At 45.8% G+C, this 21053-nt stretch overlaps 2 protein-coding genes across 2 annotated transcripts in view; one reads left to right on the top strand and one right to left on the bottom strand.

Moving 5' to 3' along the window:
- Positions 1–21053, bottom strand: part of LOC138666436 (zinc finger protein 845-like) — an 87642-nt gene that overhangs the window by 27950 nt on the left and 38639 nt on the right. The window contains 3 exon segments of the mRNA XM_069754658.1: positions 1826–2056; positions 12227–12381; positions 13192–13350. Of these exon segments, the coding sequence (XP_069610759.1) occupies positions 1826–2056; positions 12227–12381; positions 13192–13350 (545 nt within the window).
- LOC138663282 (restin homolog) lies at positions 75–4399 on the top strand. Its single transcript, XM_069749458.1, has 2 exons — positions 75–3169; positions 3420–4399. Exon 1 carries the CDS (start codon positions 91–93, stop codon positions 2293–2295), a length of 2205 nt encoding a protein of 734 aa, XP_069605559.1. The 5' UTR covers positions 75–90; the 3' UTR covers positions 2296–3169; positions 3420–4399.

Below are 21053 nucleotides of genomic sequence, written 5' to 3'. Positions count from 1 at the left end.
TACTGTGCGAACTGGGGTCTGAGTGCCGTGGGGAAGTCCACGGGGTGTCCCTAAAAGGGGTAGTGTCCATAAAAGTGGGCGGTGACCCAAATGGAGATGATTGCCCAAAAGGGGGTGGAGTCCCAAATGGGGGCGGTAACCCAAAGAAGGGTATTCGCCAAAAAAGAGGTGGAATCTCGAGAAATGGTGGTTTCCCAAAAGGGGCAGGAGCATCCCAAAGAGGTACCGCAGATAAATTGGTGCCCGGGGCCTGTGAGTTATGTGTGCCCGGTATGTTGTGTGAACTATCCACCTGGTGAAAGTTTACGGGGGGGTGTCATACGGATGCAAGAGATGGAAATGTATGGACTGGTCGATTCTGGGGGCTTGGTGACTCTGAGGGTTGCACCTGAGGGACTCGAAATACCCGGTAGGAAAATCAAGGTCACCTGCATCCATGGGCATACTAAGCGTTTTCCAATAGTCAGGGTGGTCCTAGAGATGGCCAAAGATCGTGCAATCCATGATGTGGCCGTAGTCTCAACCTTACCCTGCCTAGTGATAATTGGCCGGGACTCTAAGTTCTTCACAGACTTGTGGGAGAAGGGAGTTTCTTTACCGCAGGAGAATGGAGGGCTCTCAGTTGGTGGGGTTGCGTACCTTAAAACATGTGTTCTTCCCAATGTTGAAGGGTCAAATGTCGGGTTGACCAGTGGGGAGGGAGCGTCTGCCCAACTTACGGACGTGGCACCTGATGTGTACCCCAAGAAGACTGCAAGTGACGTGGTTAATAAAGCCCCTGAAGCTGACACCCGGTTAGGGAGCAACTTGAGCGTTCACCATGTCGTGGGGTGTGACACAGACTCTGGGGGTGAATGTGACGTTTCATTACCAGTAGCAACCACTAGAGCTGAGTACGAGGTTGTGCGGACAGAAACACTGACACAGGGGAATGACAGTGCTCCACAAGGTAAAGTCAGGATGGCAGGGGCAGCCATAACAGAAATTATGACCTGTGTAAGGGGCGACTGCGGGTCACAGGATGACCGATTGAGTGGTGGTGACTCCCATTCAGATGATGACGCCAGCGGAAAAGAGTGCAATATAGCTGACTCAAGTATAAGTGACAAGTCTTCCTCCCGTCGCCGGAGACGTAAAAGAGGAAAAGGGACTGAACAAATTGCACCCTCTGAGAAGGTTGATAAAGAGGAGGTCCATGTTCTCGCTAATGAGTTGTCTCATGAGAAGCAAAAGGTAACAGATTTACAGGCCGAGTTAAGGCATCTGAGACAAGCCGTTGACCACAGAGTAGATGAACTGGAGAAGGAAGTCTCTGAGCTCAAACATCACCTGTCAACGTGGCAAAGTGTGAATAAAGCCTTAAGGGAAGATGTGGATGTGCTCAGGGAAGCATTAAATGGTCTTCTGCAAGAGAAGGAGATGCTGGTCACAGACTCACAGCGGCAGTACCAGAGTGGTAATGAGGTGAAGCTACCAGTGCTCATCCTGACCAGGGATCTGGAAGAGTGTAAAGCGAAGGAAGAATTGGCACTCAAAGCAGAACAAGACAGTCACCCGGTCGTGGCAGATGTCTTAATGGAAAGGTCCATAGAAGAACAGGAGCCGTCCGTCCATGAAGAGAGTGAGACCCCGCTCTTCAAGAGTGTGATAGATGTACCCGAGGATGTGCAAGAAGCCTGTACCGGTGAAGGTGTGCATGAGGCCTTTAGAAAAGCGGTGGAAGCATGTAGTGTGCACTGGGCACCAGAGACTAAACAGTTGGTGATACTGTTGACTATGGAAGTCACAGTTAAGCGGGTAGTTGTCCTGAAGGATATGCACCTACAATGTCTTCGCACGAAACAAATGATCCTGTTGAGGAACAAGGAAGCAGCTCGACGTTTGGAGCATGCCAGGAAAGCGCAAAGTCGGCTGGGCTTTGTGGAAGACGTCATTCAAGTATCCAGAAGTCTGGTGGGGAAAGTCATTGGAAGATTTGGAAAAGTGATGCAGGACCTGGTGAATAGATCCGGTGTGGTAAGACTGAGGATTCCGGATGATGGTGAAGTCCAGGTATCTGGTGAAGATGAGATGGTTCCATTGGTTGTAATTGGCTCAGTAGATAGCCTTAGGAACATTCGAGTGCTTCTTGAGTACCGAGTGAGGTATCTAAAGGAGATAGAGCAGCTAAGACTGGAACGTCTGAAGATCAATAAACAGCTGCAGAATATAAGATGGCGACCACTTCCAACCCACAGTATGGAGATACGAAAAGGCACCCTAAAGAGAAGAGCCCAAAGAAGTGACTTCTGTTAACTCAGGGCTGAGTGAGCGAGGTGGGAGACCTGGTAGCAGACGTAGTAGCGGAGGCTCAGACTCAGACCAGACAGTCAGCTCGTCTGTAAGTAGGTTGACCAAAAAGGGTCTGCTGACACAAACGGATGGTGACTCAAGGGTTGAAGCCCAGGACCAACAAACTGACCGGTGGGGGAGGCCTATCAAAGGTGATGTGGGTTCCCGGTATAGGAACCCCGGGTTTATGTCATGTGTCCACCCCAATAGGGTTGAACAAAGGGGGGAGGTATGTGGTGCAGTGACAAATGTTGCAGCCAGGGGGCGCTGCATGTGCACTTCGGGATGCACATGGAGACATAATTGGGTTGAAACAGCAACTGGTCGTGTGATTGATGGACGCTATGTATCAGAGGTAGGTGGCCCTGTGATGGAAGCCTGGATATGTTTTGCTCAAGCAGATCTACTACTGAGGGATTTGTTTACATTGGGAAGGCTTCCAGGTGATTGGAGAGATGGGTGGGTCTAGTCACCTACAAACCCACCCAAAGAGGCGTGTCTGAACACTTAAGTTGGTTTTGTGTTGAAGGACCTGTGGTGATGTCACTCACCTGACTAGCCATGTGACAGGTACCTGGGTGTGGTTACACCTATGAAAAGTAGGTGTGTGTAGCACACGGTGTGAGTGTTTGGGAGACTGCAACTGTGGACAGACTTCCATGTGTCCTGGCTGGACACTACAGAGTGGCCTGGGTGCTGCAAGGTCCTGGACGGTCGGTGTTGGAGGCTCCTAGGAGTGGAGTCCTCCTGGAAGCACCTGGAGACCGTAGACCTGGATGGTCTGTGTTGAGGACCTGGGACTGACGTGAAGTCAGTGTGAGGAGTGGACTCCTGAAAGGTAACCCCGGACTGGGGGAATTGTAATATACAGCAGAGAAGCTTATCTGCTACATGTACTGTCTGATGTCCTTTAATGTTTTGTGGCTGGATTGCAATGGACTGTACATCATATGGTTTATGCAGTTTAATAATCCAGACTCATGTGAGGTACCGTGCCTGAGTGCTTGAATCTTGTGCCAAGCGAGTGTCCCCCAACACACTCAGGTAGCGTAATCTTACAATATATATATTTTTTTCTTTTGTTATAGAACGATATGCAGTACCGCTGCGCCTAGAGAGGCAGAGGAACCAGAGCCATCTCCACTGGAACCAAGCCAGCAGACGGGCGCTGAAAATGAGCGAGCCACGATCTGTGGAGAGAAGTACTGTGGCTTCTGGTGTCAGTGCCCGTTTGCAAGCACAGCGCGGACGCAAGCGAGCATCCCAAAAAGATGAAGCTGATGCCATAACTGTCGATTCCAACGGGTAGAGGATCTGTCGCAGTGAACACAGAGACCTGAGGCGGGAAATTACGGACTTGCAATCCCGTGAGTCTGTATATGCAGCCAATGAGTGGAAGCTCCTGCTTTTGTCCTATGTGCCTGTAGTTCAAAATATCCCGGCGCACAGAAACATTATGTTCAGGCAAAGACTTAATGACCTAGTTGAGGAATTTTTGGGCCCCCAGGAACCCACTTCCTCGAGAACAAGAAGCATGGACATGCCGGCCTACAACCCACAATACAGAGGCTGGGGTGAACCGAGCATGGAACAGCAGAGGCAATGTAGCAGTCCATCGTACAGTTGGGCAGACAATATGGCCACGCAAAATCACAGTCTATAAGTACTGTTCACTGTCACCAACCTGTTGCAATTACAGCGTTTACATTTTTTGTGTTTAATTTCATTTCACCAAAGTTTTTGGGTATGTTTTTGTTCATCCCTATGGGATATCATATGTTTAAAATGTCTACCAACACTGAGGTTTTCTATTTGTGCGGTGGATGTATCTATGCCCGGGAGATGTGATAGAGCTTTACATATAGGTAGCACATACTTTGGGACTTATGTCCTGCCCATTATAGGTGTATGTGGAGTGTCCTATTATGAGGACGACTATATAGATTATCTATAATAGCTGTTTCCTAGGACATAGCAGATAGATTTGGACATTACTCTATTTTCCGTGGTTGTGCGTGTATATGGGTGAATGTGATTTTTGGAGTGGTTCGTCTCTCTCTGTGCACCTTTGCTGTATGTTTTTATAATGTTTTTCAATAAAAATTGTGATTTTTATTAGTAATATTTGGCCTTTTGATCATCTTTTTTGTCGTTGTCTATGTAGTAACTGATAGGCTCTACAATTCCTTTGTTGTAGTTTACATGGTATATATATTTATTTTTATATATTGAGTATATCTATGAAATTCTAAAGATTGTTCTGATTACCATGTTGATGTGTCATATTTATCTGTACAACACTGAGGTTGGAATATTTTCTAAGATTTATAGTAAACTGTTACTTTAAAATTTCATATTCTTTTATGACTTGAACTTTTTACACTAGATAATGTTATGGAAACTTAAACAAACAAAAATTGCCCCACACATTTAAAAAAAAAAACAAACACCAGTATACAGGCAAAGATGCTTACCTGTTCAAGGCCTCCAACAATTGCACTAACCAGGGTGCAGCGGACCCAAGTTAAGATGGCAAATACACAGGTGCAATAATACCGATAATGCAGCCACCCTACAATGAGGAATTGGCCGCTTGGTGCACCTGTGCAAACAAATAGTCTGTATGTGGCGTGTTCACACAGGAATGCAAAGTATATGGCTCAAAGCCTATTAATGACGCCATATAGCGGGCTTACCATAATGCATCCTGTGCGAACAGAGGCCACAGTGTACAGAGCCATCTAGGGCCCAGCCGCACCCTGGAAAAAATATACAGTGCACCAAAAACATAACAATGTATGCAAGGTATTGGTCGATATTATGGCCACAATATTTAAGCTGCCAACCCACGTCAAGGGTCCTTACATATTGGCAGTCCTAATCTAAAAAAACACCATAAGAGCCATATACTTTGCATTCCTGTGTGAACACGCCACATACAGACTATTTGTTTGCACAGGTGCACCAAGCGGCCAATTCCTCATTGTAGGGTGGCTGCATTATCGGTATTATTGCACCTGTGTATTTGCCATCTTAACTTGGGTCCGCTGCACCCTGGTTAGTGCAATTGTTGGAGGCCTTGAACAGGTAAGCATCTTTGCCTGTATACTGGTGTTTGTTTTTTTTTTCCCCACACATTTCACCAATAACATCAGGCTTCAACATTTTCACACGTGTATGTCTTTCCATGGAACAAGGCCTTCATGTGTGAAGTAATTAGCAAATTGATCACGAATCCTCATAATTTCAACTGTAGACCGAACAGCAGTCAAATCTATTCTGATGAGGTTCGAATCAGTCATTGGGGTCAACCACCTGGGGTTCATGTGCAGACAGATGCATGCCTTCACTGTTATGGCTGGCAGTCAGGCAACACAGCGTGCAGTAATCAGCGCACATACAGAGATCTGGCAATAACCAAAAACAATAGGACGAGCTCTGAGACGTGGAATCTCTGTAGACTGCAGTACCTGATCTATCCTCACACAACTATAAGCAGCAGTGGATTGCGCCTATCACTACCTATGCAACTCGGCACTGCCTGAGGAGCTGACTAGCCTGAAGATAGAAATACAAGCCTGACTTACCTCAGAGAAATACCCCAAAGGAATAGGCAGCCCCCCACATATAATGACTGTTAGCAAGATGAAAAGACAAACGTAGGAATGAAATAGATTCAGCAAAGTGAGGCCCGATATTCTAGACAGAGCGAGGATAGCAAAGAGAACTATGCAGTCTACAAAAAACCCTAAAACGAAAACCACGCAAAGGGGCAAGAAGACCCACCGTGCCGAACTAACAGCACGGCGGTGCACCCCTTTGCTTCTCAGAGCTTCCAGCAAAAGTTAATAGCAAGCTGGACAGAAAAAACAGAAAACAAACTAGAAGTACTTATCTAGCAGAGCAGCAGGCCCAAGGAAAGATGCAGTAGCTCAGATCCAACACTGGAACATTGACAAGGAGCAAGGAAGACAGACTCAGGTGGAGCTAAATAGCAAGGCAGCCAACGAGCTCACCAAAACACCTGAGGGAGGAAGCCCAGAGACTGCAATACCACTTGTGACCACAGAAGTGAACTCAGCCACAGAATTCACAACAGTACCCCCCCCTTGAGGAGGGGTCACCGAACCCTCACCAGAACCCCCAGGCCGACCAGGATGAGCCACATGAAAGGCACGAACAAGATCTGGGGCATGGACATCAGAGGCAAAAACCCAGGAATTATCTTCCTGAGCATAACCCTTCCATTTGACCAGATACTGGAGTTTCCGTCTAGAGACACGAGAATCCAAAATCTTCTCCACAATATACTCCAATTCCCCCTCCACCAAAACAGGGGCAGGAGGCTCCACAGATGGAACCATAGGTGCCACGTATCTCCTCAACAACGACCTATGGAATACATTATGTATGGAAAAGGAGTCTGGGAGGGTCAGACGAAAGGACACAGGATTGAGAATCTCAGAAATCCTATACGGACCAATAAAACGAGGTTTAAATTTAGGAGAGGAAACCTTCATAGGAATATGACGAGAAGATAACCAAACCAGATCCCCAACACGAAGTCGGGGTCCCACACGGCGTCTGCGATTAGCGAAAAGCTGAGCCTTCTCCTGGGACAAGGTCAAATTGTCCACTACCTGAGTCCAGATCTGCTGCAACCTGTCCACCACAGAATCCACACCAGGACAGTCCGAAGACTCAACCTGTCCTGAAGAGAAACGAGGATGGAACCCAGAATTGCAGAAAAATGGAGAGACCAAGGTAGCCGAGCTGGCCCGATTATCAAGGGCGAACTCAGCCAACGGCAAAAATGACACCCAATCATCCTGGTCAGCGGAAACAAAACATCTCAGATATGTTTCCAAGGTCTGATTGGTTCGTTTGGTCTGGCCATTAGTCTGAGGATGGAAGGCCGAGGAGAAAGATAGGTCAATGCCCATCCTACCACAAAAGGCTCGCCAGAACCTCGAGACAAACTGGGAACCTCTGTCAGAAACAATATTCTCAGGAATGCCATGTAAACGAACCACATGCTGGAAGAACAAAGGCACCAAATCAGAGGAGGAAGGCAATTTAACCAAGGGCACCAGATGGACCATTTTAGAAAAGCGATCACAGACCACCCAAATGACCGACATTTTTTGAGAAACGGGAAGGTCAGAAATGAAATCCATCGAAATATGTGTCCAAGGCCTCTTCGGGACCGGCAAGGGCAAAAGCAACCCACTGGCACGTGAACAGCAGGGCTTAGCCCTAGCACAAATTCCACAGGACTGCACAAAAGCACGCACATCCCGTGACAGAGATGGCCACCAGAAGGATCTAGCAACCAACTCCCTGGTACCAAAGATTCCTGGATGACCGGCCAGCACCGAACAATGAAGTTCAGAGATAACTTTACTAGTCCACCTATCAGGGACGAACAGTTTCTCGGCCGGACAACGATCAGGTTTATTAGCCTGAAATTTCTGCAACACTCTCCGCAAATCAGGGGAGATGGCAGACACAATGACTCCTTCCTTGAGGATACTCGCCGGCTCAGATAACCCCGGAGAGTCGGGCACAAAACTCCTAGACAGAGCATCCGCCTTCACATTTTTAGAGCCCGGAAGGTATGAAATCACAAAATCAAAATGAGCAAAAAATAACGACCAACGGGCCTGTCTAGGAGTCAAGCGCTTGGCAGACTCAAGATAAGTAAGGTTCTTAAGATCAGTCAAAACCACCACGCGATGCTTAGCACCCTCAAGCCAATGACGCCACTCCTCGAATGCCCACTTCATGGCCAGCAACTCTCGGTTGCCCACATCATAATTACGCTCAGCAGCAGAAAATTTCCTGGAAAAGAAAGCACATGGTTTGAACACTGAGCAACCAGAACCTCTCTGTGACAAAACCGCCCCTGCACCAATCTCAGAAGCATCAACCTCGACCTGGAACGGAAGAGAAACATCAGGTTGACACAACACAGGGGCACAGCAAAAACGACGCTTCAACTCCTGAAAAGCTTCCACGGCAGCAGAAGACCAATTAACCAAATCAGCACCCTTCTTGGTCAAATCGGTCAATGGTCTGGCAATGCTAGAAAAATTACAGATGAAGCGACGATAAAAATTAGCAAAGCCCAGGAATTTCTGCAGACTTTTTAGAGATGTCGGCTGAGTCCAATCCTGGATGGCCTGAACCTTAACCGGATCCATCTCGATAGTAGAAGGGGAAAAGATGAACCCCAAAAATGAAACTTTCTGCACACCGAAGAGACACTTTGATCCCTTCACGAACAAGGAATTAGCACGCAGTACCTGGAAAACCATTCTGACTTGCTTCACATGAGACTCCCAATCATCTGAGAAGATCAAAATGTCATCCAAGTAAACAATCAAGAATTTATCCAGATACTCACGGAAAATGTCATGCATAAAAGACTGAAAAACAGATGGAGCATTGGCAAGTCCGAACGGCATCACCAGATACTCAAAATGACCCTCAGGCGTATTAAATGCCGTTTTCCATTCATCTCCCTGCCTGATTCTCACCAGATTATACGCACCACGAAGATCAATCTTAGTAAACCAACTAGCCCCCTTAATCCGAGCAAACAAGTCAGAAATCAATGGCAAGGGATACTGAAACTTAACAGTGATCTTATTAAGAAGGCGGTAATCAATACACGGTCTTAGCGAACCATCCTTCTTGGCTACAAAAAAGAACCCTGCTCCCAATGGTGACGACGATGGGCGAATATGTCCCTTCTCCAGGGACTCCTTCACATAACTGCGCATAGCGGTGTGTTCAGGTACGGACAAATTAAATAAACGACCCTTAGGGAATTTACTACCAGGAATCAAATCGATAGCACAATCACAATTCCTATGCGGAGGAAGGGCATCAGACTTGGACTCTTCAAATACATCCTGAAAGTCCGACAAGAACTCTGGGATGTCAGAAGGAATGGATGACGAAATAGACAAAAATGGAACATCACCATGTACTCCCTGACAACCCCAGCTGGTTACCGACATAGAGTTCCAATCCAATACTGGATTATGGGTTTGTAGCCATGGCAACCCCAACACGACCACATCATGCAAATTATGCAGTACCAGAAAGCGAATAACTTCCTGATGTGCAGGAGCCATGCACATGGTCAGCTGGGCCCAGTACTGAGGCTTATTCTTGGCCAAAGGTGTAGCATCAATTCCTCTCAACGGAATAGGACACCGCAAAGGCTCCAAGAAAAATCCACAACGTTTAGCATAATCCAAATCCATCAGATTCAGGGCAGCGCCTGAATCCACAAACGCCATGACAGAATACGATGACAAAGAGCACATTAAGGTAATGGACAAAAGGAATTTGGACTGTACAGTACCAATAACGGCAGAGCTATCGAACCGCCTAGTGCGTTTAGGACAATTAGAAATAGCATGAGTAGAATCACCACAATAGAAACACAGTCTGTTCAGACGTCTGTGTTCTTGCCGTTCTACTTTAGTCATAGTCCTGTCGCACTGCATAGGCTCAGGTTTACTCTCAGACAATACCGCCAGATGGTGCACAGATTTACGCTCGCGCAAGCGACGACCGATCTGAATGGCCAAGGACATAGACTCATTCAAACCAGCAGGCATAGGGAATCCCACCATTACATCCTTAAGAGCTTCAGAGAGACCCTTTCTGAACAAAGCCGCTAGTGCAGATTCATTCCACAGAGTGAGTACTGACCACTTCCTAAATTTCTGACAATATACTTCTACATCATCCTGACCCTGGCATAAAGCCAGCAGATTTTTCTCAGCCTGATCCACTGAATTAGGCTCATCGTAAAGCAATCCCAGCGCCTGAAAAAATGCATCAACATTACTCAATGCAGAATCTCCTGGTGCAAGAGAAAACGCCCAGTCCTGTGGGTCGCCGCGCAAAAAAGAAATAATAATCAAAACCTGTTGAATAGGATTACCAGAAGAATGAGGTTTCAAGGCCAAAAATAGCTTACAATTATTTCTGAAGCTCAGGAACTTAGTTCTGTCACCAAAAAACAAATCAGGAATCGGAATTCTTGGTTCTAGCATCGATTTCTGATCAATAGTATCTTGAATCTTTTGTACATTTACAACGAGATTATCCTTTGAGGAGCACAGAGCCTGAATATCCATGTCCACAGCTGTGTCCTGAAGCACTCTAATGTCTAGGGGAAAAAAAAGACTGAAGACAGAGCTAAGAAAAAAAAATGATGTCAGGATTTCTTTTTTCCCTCTATTGGGAATCATTGGTGAGGCTCCTTGTACTGTTATGGCTGGCAGTCAGGCAACACAGCGTGCAGTAATCAGCGCACATACAGAGATCTGGCAATAACCAAAAACAATAGGACGAGCTCTGAGACGTGGAATCTCTGTAGACTGCAGTACCTGATCTATCCTCACACAACTATAAGCAGCAGTGGATTGCGCCTATCACTACCTATGCAACTCGGCACTGCCTGAGGAGCTGACTAGCCTGAAGATAGAAATACAAGCCTGACTTACCTCAGAGAAATACCCCAAAGGAATAGGCAGCCCCCCACATATAATGACTGTTAGCAAGATGAAAAGACAAACGTAGGAATGAAATAGATTCAGCAAAGTGAGGCCCGATATTCTAGACAGAGCGAGGATAGCAAAGAGAACTATGCAGTCTACAAAAAACCCTAAAACGAAAACCACGCAAAGGGGCAAGAAGACCCACCGTGCCGAACTAACAGCACGGCGGTGCACCCCTTTGCTTCTCAGAGCTTCCAGCAAAAGTTAATAGCAAGCTGGACAGAAAAAACAGAAAACAAACTAGAAGCACTTATCTAGCAGAGCAGCAGGCCCAAGGAAAGATGCAGTAGCTCAGATCCAACACTGGAACATTGACAAGGAGCAAGGAAGACAGACTCAGGTGGAGCTAAATAGCAAGGCAGCCAACGAGCTCACCAAAACACCTGAGGGAGGAAGCCCAGAGACTGCAATACCACTTGTGACCACAGAAGTGAACTCAGCCACAGAATTCACAACACTTCACTACACGGTCCACATTTTCAGGTTAAAGTTGCATGCAAGTTAGTAATATATGCCATTTCAAGGTCAAAATACCAAAGGTACACTCGCATAACGTCTTGCACGGCTCAAGCAATAATTAAAAATGCGTCTTGTGGAGTTTAGAGTACGGCTTGAGTACGGCTTTAGGAGATTTTGTCCGAGTTGGAACGCCTCATCCCCAACTCAAACATAGGGCAAACTTAGGCCTTTGGTCCCCGGTAGAGGTCGTGCTGAGGGTATGTTGAAGTTGTTGCTGTACAAACATCTCCCCATGTTGGAGTCTCTGAAGACTCTGGAATCGTTTGTCCGGCCATACGCACCAATATCCACAGCAAAAAAACGGTATCTTGCATCCGCAATAGCCATCAATACAATAGAAAAGTATTTTTTGTACTTATAGTATAAGGATCCACTATGCGCTGGTTTCTGAATACGAATGTGCTTGCCGTCCACGGCACCAATGCAATTGGGGAAATTAGCCACATCCTCGAAATGTTGGGAAATCGCTAGCCACATGTCTGTTGTCGGGGTTGGTAGCACAAGTGGTTGCAAGTTGTTCCAAATGGCATCACAAGTTTCACGAACCAGTTGGCAAATGGTTGACTTCCCAAGTCTAAATTGAAAATGCAGTGATGCAAATGATTCTCCGGTAGCCAAATATCTGTTGGCAATCACAAAGAAAAAAAATATATTGTTAGGATTTTAAAGGACAACTAACAAAAAGGCGAGTTAAAATGGAATAATACAATTGACTAAATGTACATAATTATGCCCCACGATAAATTACATCTTGTCTTTGTCAATAGAAGAATGTTAGAAAAAAAGATAATTACCTCAGAGTCACGACTAAACGTTGCTCCGCACAAATGCTTTCACGGAACGTGCTGCGCTGATGATGTATCTCATCCTTCACATGGGAGAGCAGAACATCAAAGGTCTCAATGGACATCCGTAGAGAACGTTGAAATTTGAAGGGATGATCCCAAAGCTGAACATACAGGGTGTGAAAGGCACCATATGTATTCTGTAAGAAATTCACTTCATGGATCCAATATCTCCTTTGGGAAATACGCTTTCTCTGCCGAAGTCGCAACTGCATCAAGCGAAATCTAAGGAGCTCAGACACAAACATCTTGCTAGCAGAAGTTCACTCAATGCTTTCAAAATGGAGAATGTGTATGCACCCACACCCGATGCTGTCAAAAGGAAAAAAAAAAAAGAGAACAACTTTATTGACAGTGCCAAATGCAGACAAACGGATGCTTCACGAACGGAAATCAGAATGACATGAACGCTGTCACGTGCGTTAACGCAAGCGTTAATGTGAAGCCAAATTTTCAAGAAATTTGTCTCTTTTCTGTACATGTGTTTAACTGTATGTACTTAACGCAATGTGAACCTAGCCTAACTGTTATTGGTTTGAGTTTCCCATAGTCCAGGGCCTCTGTCCTGCAGGTCTCCTTGTAGTATGGTAAGCTGGTCTGTAACCAAGGCTTAACCTGAGCCCAAAGAACCAATGAAGGAACAGTCCTGTGCTATAAGCACATGCAGCTTATTATTGGTCGGTACAGTCCTCATTGGGTGGTGGCTGTGACTTTCACTATATTTTGCTGGGCAATAATGTTTTCTAACCCTATTCTGGGGCTGTGATGTCTATAAGTATCTATCACAATAAATAATTGCTGTTGTTCATTATTGGTATTGGAGTACAATGGGTGTATTTCACTCTCTGCTTCTGATGCTTATTTCGTTTACCACATTTCATACTGAAATTGGCCATTATAGATGTATATCAGACATTACGGTGATTTTCTTTGCGGATTTCTTTAGATATCTGGTTTTTCTGATCTTTCAGATCATTTATATATTTAGTCTGGTTTTTTTCGCTGGGACTTTGCTTCCTGGGCTTCTGTACCCACCTTGGGTGAGTTGCTTTGGTATTCTCCATGGTGCTGTCCTGAGGGACGTAATGGAAAAAGTGAATTAGACCTACCGGTAACTCGGTTTCCATGTAGTCCCTCAGGACAGCACCCATAGTTCCCTCCCTTATGTTTCTCTTTTTAGGCTTGGACGGGATTAATCTACCGGCAGATCGTTCATCCTTTGAGTCCCCATGGCTCGAAATTAAGATGGAGCCATTAAAGGGTTTATTACACATGTGTTTGTAAGGGCACGTTTAGACCATTTATTTCCATCCTTCTGTGGTACTTTGAAAAAACACTGGAGGGTGGAGGTGGGAGGGTCCTTTAACCTCTCTATGATCCTGTCCCGCTATAGGTCGAGGAAGGACGTCCTCCATGGTGCTGTCCATGGTGCTTTCCTGAGGGACTACATGGAAACCGAATTACCGGTAGGTCTAATTTGCTTCTTTATCCCTATGGCCGGCGTTGTATGTTCGGTTCTCCTACAGGCTATCCTTATGGCCATCCCTTGGGAATGCGGGAGGTCCGTCCGTCACACTGCTCTCTCTTGGAAAAACTCCACTTCTCAATCATCACACATAAGGCTGGGGTCACACTTGCGAGTTCAATGCAGGAAAGTCGCGCGAGTCTCCCTCATCAAGTCCTGGCACTGCTGCCGGCACTTGGGACTGGAGCGTGCTGCTGCATAGAAATACATGCAGCCGCAAACTCCGGTCCAGAGTGTCGGCAGCAGTGCCAGGACTTGCAAGTGTGACCCCGGCCTAACAGTTCCCATCACCAGATCACACACATATTGCCAGCACCTTTTGTTTTGGCCAAAAGATTTTTTAAGCCTCCACCACAACAAGGTAGACTCTTTTGGTCGAGCTCTACTCTACTCTACTCTAACCTATTAATCATTTGATATAATATACAATACAATTTTGGTATATTTTTATTTATTTTTAAATTTTTAAAATGACCAATAATATCACATACAAGGGGCAAATACCACTGCACCATGACCAGACACCATGTTACCACCACAATCATCGAATAATATCACATTCAAGGAACAAATACTGCCACACCATGTCCAGACCACATATTACCACCACAGTGACCGAATAATATCACATACAAGGAACAAATACCGCCATACCATGTGCTGACCGTCTGTCCCATGATCCTGCCCCATCTGTCCCATGATCCTGCCCCATCATATCCATCCTGTCCCATGATTCTGCCCCGTGTCTCCATACTTCCCCCTGTGTCTCCATACTTCCCCCTGTGTCTCCTTACTTCCCCCTGTGTCTCCATTCTTGCCCCCTGTGTCTCCATTCTTGCCCCCTGTGTCTGAATTCTTAACCCCTGTGTCTCCATTCTTTCCCCCAGTGTCTCTATTCTTCCCCCTTTGTCTCCCATCCAGCCCTCCCATACCGCTTTCAATAAAAATTAAAAAAAACTTTCTCCTTACCTTGCCGCGCTCCTGCGGCGAAGTTCCGTCCTCACAGTTCCAGCCCACGCTCGCTGGCGAATGACAATGATGTCATACGCCGGCGACATGCGTGCTGGCGTCAGCTGCCAGCCTCCGATTGGCTGGCAGCTTTCAACTTATGCCGTTCGGGCCTGGTGCCCGCACGTCTATAGAGTTTAACTGAACCTGGGTCTCAGACACATGTTCAGTTACTGAAGCATCAGGGCCCTACTGCTGTGGCCCGATGACCGGAAAAGCGGGCCCCCTCTGGTCATCAGGCCCCATACGCCAGTCAGGGCAGTAATGCCCTGATGGCTGCCCTGCATGCCGTCACGGTGTCTCTGCCCTCTTACTTGGTCTAAAGGCTGGACAGACTACTGCTACTTTCTGTATGAGTGGGATAGTTGTGCAAGAGCATATCACTGTACTAGGAGGGTATAAATAATAAGTGATTGCTGGGGTGAACATATAAGCCTTAATACACTGTGTGCAGAATTATTAGGCAAGTTGTATTTTGATCGCATGATACTTTATATACATGTTGTCCAACTCCAAGCTGTTCAGGCTTGAGAGCCAACTACCAATTCCATAAATCAGGTGATGTGCATCTCTGTAATGAGGAGGGGTGTTGTCTAATGACATCAAAGCCCTATATAAGGTGTGCTTAATTATTAGGCAACTTCCTTTCCTTTGGGAAAATGGGTCAGAAGAGAGACTTGACGGACTCTGAAAAGTCCAAAATTGTGAGATGTCTTGCAGAGGGATGCAGCAGTCTTGAAATTGCCAAACTTTTGAATCGTGATCACCGAACAATCAAGCGTTTTATGGCAAATAGCCAACAGGGTGGCAAGACGTGTGTTGGGGAAAAAAAGGCGCAAAATAACTGCCCATGAATTGAGGAAAATCAAGCCTGAAGCTGCCAAGATGCCAATTGCCACCAGTTTTGCAGCTGCAACGTTACTGGAGTAACAAAAAGGACAAGGTGTGCAATACTCAGGGACATGGCCAAGGTAAGGAAGGCTGAAAAACAAACATCTTTGAACAAGAAACATAAGATAAAACCTCAAGACTGGGCCAAGAAATACAGTATCTTAAGACTGACTTTTCAAAGGTTTTATGGACTGATGAAATGAGAGTGACTCTTGATGGGCCAGATGGATGGGCCAGAGGCTGGATCAGTAAAGGACAGAGAGCTCCACTCCGACTCAGACACCAGCAAGGTGGAGGTGGGGTACTGGTATGGGCTGGTATCATCAAAGATGAACTTGTGGGACCTTTTTGGGTTGAGGATGGAGTGAAGCTCAACTCCCAGACCTACTGGCAGTTTCTGAAATACATCTTCTTCAAGCAGTGGTACAGGAAGAAGTCGGTATCGTTCAAGAAAAACATGATTTTCATGCAGGACAATGCTCCATCACATGCCTCCAACTACTCCACAGCGTGGCTGGCCAGTAAAGGTCTCAAAGAAGAAAAAATAATGACATGGCCCCCTTGTTCACCTGATGTGATCCCCATAGAGAACCTGTGGTCCCTCATAAAATGTGAGATCTACAGGGAGGGAAACAGTGCACCTCTCGGAACAGTGTCTGGGAGGCTGTGGTGGCTGCTGCACGCAATGTTGGTTGTAAACAGATCAAGCAACTGACAGAATCTATGGATTGAAGGCTGCTGAGTGTCATCATAAAGAAAGGGGGCTATATTGGTCACTAATCTTTTTGGGTTTTGTTTTTGCATGTCAGAAATGTTTATTTCTAAATTTTGTGCAGTGATATTGGTTTACCTGGTGAAAATAAACAAGTGAGATGGGAATATATTTGGTTTTTATTAAGTTGCCTAATAATTCTGCACAGTAATAGTTACCTGCACAAACAGATATCCTCCTAAGATAGCCAAATCTAAAAAACAAAAAAACACAACAACCTCCAAAAATATTAAGCTTTGATATTTGAGTCTTTGGGTTGATTGAGAACATAGTTGTTGATCAATAATAAAAATAATCCTCAAAAATACAACTTGCCTAATAATTCTGCACACAGTGTATATACTTTAAATATTTTTTTAATAAATGTAAAACAAACACATAAAGAAAACCTTAGTGCACAAATTAAGTGATGGACTAACCGAACAATATATTTCATTAATGGCTGTTTTGATAAACTGTTAAATATGCTTATTTCACACATTTATTTAATCAGGACTATTCACTAGGTGCTTACTCTTAAAGAAAAATGTTCTGATATTCTCATAAAAAAGTAGTGGTTTATTGAATTGTCCACAGAAAAACCACATTGCAGCGAAACATAAAAGTAGATGAAATAGTTACGAACAGATTGTCTGTTTGTAAATATCAGTGCTTGTTACTCATCTTTCCCAAAGTTCTGAATGATAAAACCCATCTGTCCGTGTGAAGTCTGAAGTCATCATGGCTACCAGCTGTTCCTTCCTTGTGTGACTTGTCTGACGTCCATGGAGAATGATGGTGAAGACCAGAGGTGGCAGCTCCCACGTGACCCACCCCCCACCTCCTAAGTGACGTTATTTATATGTCCTACAGACCATGTGTTACCTGTATATGGTGTTGACTTATACTCTGAGCTATATATATACAGAAATAGCTTTTGTAATATCAGCAAGAAGCAATGTGCTCAGTACAGAATTGAGAATAATTCAATTAATAATTAATATTTAACAATTCCCCCTTTTGAGGGTGACAGATATTGATTGGAACCCTCAAAGTAAACATATTAGATTTTCTTCTTCTTTGGCAAAATAATTTAATGTTCATAATAATATAAATAATAATAATATTGTTATACGTATTCAATAATATAATGATATGTAAATTCATGTTATGGTAAGCCATGACTAATATTCATATAAAATATATAATTATACTTCACTATATCTACTTGAAGCATCTCAGGTCTGATCATCATCTGATGTCATCTGGTCTTCATCTTGATGTCTTCTTCTTGGTTCTTTTAAAACAATCTTTATTATAATTCTTTTGAAATAGATGAAAGCATGTAGATATTGTAGCAACTGTGTATCATGTGTCAAAGTCCATAAATTCAAATGTTGATAGGAAAACAAAGTTCATAGATGAAATGTAGCTTTAATATCTGTGCAGTGTCACCTTTAGAGACCTGGACTTACATTGGCTCGCCTTGGAAATCATCTGGAATCCTTCCATATCGTCCACACTGGTCTTGGAGCAGGTGTGACATCTTTGGTCAGCACAGCAAGGGTTACATTGACCCTTCCTCTCTAAACATAGCACCATAACCAGTCCTTAGTGCACAGGACACATATCAGGGTTGTAGCGTCCTGACAATTACCTGATTGTTCACCAGCTTTCATGGAAGTCTTATAGGTGATAGGAAACCACTGGAACATGATAAAAATGTAATAACACAGTTCATCTTAGCATCATAGGATTATCATCCTCTCCAATTGTGGTTGTCAGTTTAGGTACTGTACTCATAGTTGTCAGTGATGGATGCTGTAGTTGTGAGTGGTGACATGAATTGTATTTGACACAGTCTATCATTCAGAAATCATAGCATTGTTACCTTGTGGATCCTCAACAGAGGAAACACTATACAGTAATGAAGTATGTAATTAACCCATTCCCCACAATGCAATCCAGCAAAGTTCTTAGTTACATCCACTTGAAAGGAGAGCTGCACTCAGCGGTGTACGGAGGTCCTTGGCAAAATAAAGAAGCAAGTAGAGCTGCAATATAGCCAACAGGCGGGCCAGGATGGTGGCGTGTCTGAGCACAAAAACCAAGGCAATGCGGGCACAGGTACAGCAGCGTGTGACGTCACATAGTCCATGGAGCACGAAAGCCGATGCGATCCACCAGTCCTGGCCCTTACACGTTTTGGAAAACTTGATTTCCTTCTTTAGAAGGTGTAATGTTGATGGGTTTGTACTTTGTTAATCCAGCGTTAATCTGCATGTCTCTGCTTTAACCCTTTGCTCCTCTCCCCCTAACTAGCAGGGATACTGTTGTCTGTTACCTGTATAGATGCTGCTTAGTTCCCTGCTCCGCTGCGTAATGGTACATGTGTTGTGATGTCTTTGCTCCGCTGCATGACCATCTGCATGTGCGGTCCCTGGCTGCCGCTGTGGAAGCTATCCGCGGGTTGCAAAGTCCTCTGCAGCTGGTGCATGACTTTCAATGTGTGTCCAGGCTTGCAGCCGCTGCTAGTTGCCCAAAGCCTCAGTTCCTGTGCTGACTGTTCAATAATGGTTTCTTTTTGTGCTTAAGGTGCACGTGGCCACACCTTCCCTGCTTTTATTAGGGTTAGTGTGTTCACCTTCCTCAGCCTATTGTTGAGGGGCAGCTCCTATATAAACTCCCTCTTTCCTGTTGGAGTTGCCAGAGCTTCACATTAAGTTTCTGAGTCTTGCCATGTGTGTGTGGTGTTCAGCTCCTCTTCTGCCTGCATTCAATTCTGGGAAAGCAGACACCTGTTCTTCTGCCTACTCTGGGGGCTGAGTACCCAGATCCGCCTTTCCTAGAGGCTGCAAATCCCGGCCTGTTTCCATTGTGTTTTGTTTCCTGCCTGCGGGCTGCATTCTCAGGTCTAAACCCTTGATCCTGTTTCCATTCCTGTACCTGACCCTGTCTGAACTGTGTCCTCTGTGTTATGTTCCTGATGTCCCTCTGTGTCTGGAACCCTGTACCCAGTGACTGTGAACTAACCTGGGTTCGTCTTTTAAAGATGGAGTCCGGTGTGTTTGCTGAGCGTTAACTAAGCTGTGCTCAGCCTCCTATGCGGTGCTAACTCATTCCGGCCCCAGAACAACCCAGCGGTGCTGGCACCATCCCGCTTGAGTTCCTTCCTAGCTCCGATGCCCGGAGCCTGACAGCTGTAGTTAGGAACCTGACAACCACTGTCTGGTGCCTGGAGATGGTGTCCGATATCCAGAGACTGGCGACCACTATCAGGTTCCCGTAGCCCAACCACCGCTGCCTGGTTCTGTGCCATCTGTGTCCCAGCTGATGACCTAGGCCGCCACACGGGTGTCCCAATGTCATGCCTGTGTTCTGATGTCCTGATGTCCAGCCTGTATCCTAATGTTCAGATGTCCAGCCTGTGTCCAGATGTCCAGCTTGTGTCCAGATGGCCTGATTTAAAGCCTATGTTCTGATGCTCAGATGTCCAGCTTGTGTCCTGATGTCATGCGTGTCCTGATGTCCAGCCTGTGTCCTGATGTCCAGCCTTTGTCCAGATGTGCTGATGTCCAGCCTGTGTCCTAATGTTCAGATGTCCTGATGTTCTGCCTGTGTCCCCTCGGTACCCTGGGGGGTCCATCCTGTGATGATGTCGGTCCTGAGTCGGTGTCTGATGTTCTCCTGCTCAGCCTGTGCTACACTTGAGGCCTGAGAGAGGCCGTCCTAGTATGCCCATACCAGATGACCCTGGACTGCATCAACCCGTGATGACCCCTGCCATCGTGTGAAGTCTGTCTGACGTCGGTATCTGATGTTCTCCAGCTTAGCCTGTGCTGCGCCTAAGAGAGGCCATCCTAGTATGCCCGTGCCAGATAACCCTGGACTGCATCAACCCGTGATGTCTTCCTGCCTTTGTCTGTTTCCATGAGACATGTACCCTTTCTTGATGTGCGGAATCGGGAGCCTGGCATAGTTATGTTTTTTATGTACTGTGATTTCGTGTGAGTAAACTTTATCTTTCTTCTTACCTGAAGTTGTGTGGTGTTATCTAGTTCTGCAAGTCACCATCTCGTCCACAAGCTTCACATTAAGTTTCTGAGTCTTGCCGTGTGTGGGGTGTTCAGCTCCTCTTCTGCCTGCGTTCAGTTCTGGGAAAGCTGATACCTGTTCTTCTGCCTGCTCGGGGAGCTGAGTACCCAGATATGTCTTTCCTGGAGGCTGCAAATCCAGGCCTGTTTCTGTTGTGTTTTGTTTCCCGCCTCACTGAGGGCTGCATTCTCAGGTCCGAACCCTTGATCCTGTTTCCGTTCCTGTACCTGACCCTGTCTGAACTGTGTCCTCTGTGTCTGGAACCCTGTACCCAGTGACTGTGAACTAACCTGGGTTCGTCTTTTAAAGAAGGAGTCCGGTGTTTTTGCTGAGCGTTTACTATGCTGTGCTCAGCCTGCTATGCGGTGCTAACTCCATCTGGCCCCGGAACAACCCGGCGGTGCTGGCACCATCCCACTTGAGTTCCTGCCTAGGTCCGATGCCTGGAGCCTGACGCCGTAGTTAGGAACCTGACAACCACTGCCTGGAGATGGTGTCTGATATTT

This window comes from Ranitomeya imitator, chromosome 2, assembly GCF_032444005.1.
Source record: "Ranitomeya imitator isolate aRanImi1 chromosome 2, aRanImi1.pri, whole genome shotgun sequence".
Taxonomy (NCBI): Eukaryota; Metazoa; Chordata; class Amphibia; order Anura; family Dendrobatidae; genus Ranitomeya; species Ranitomeya imitator.
Note: the sequence above shows the minus strand (reverse complement) of the source record. Positions and strands in the feature narration are given on the sequence as shown.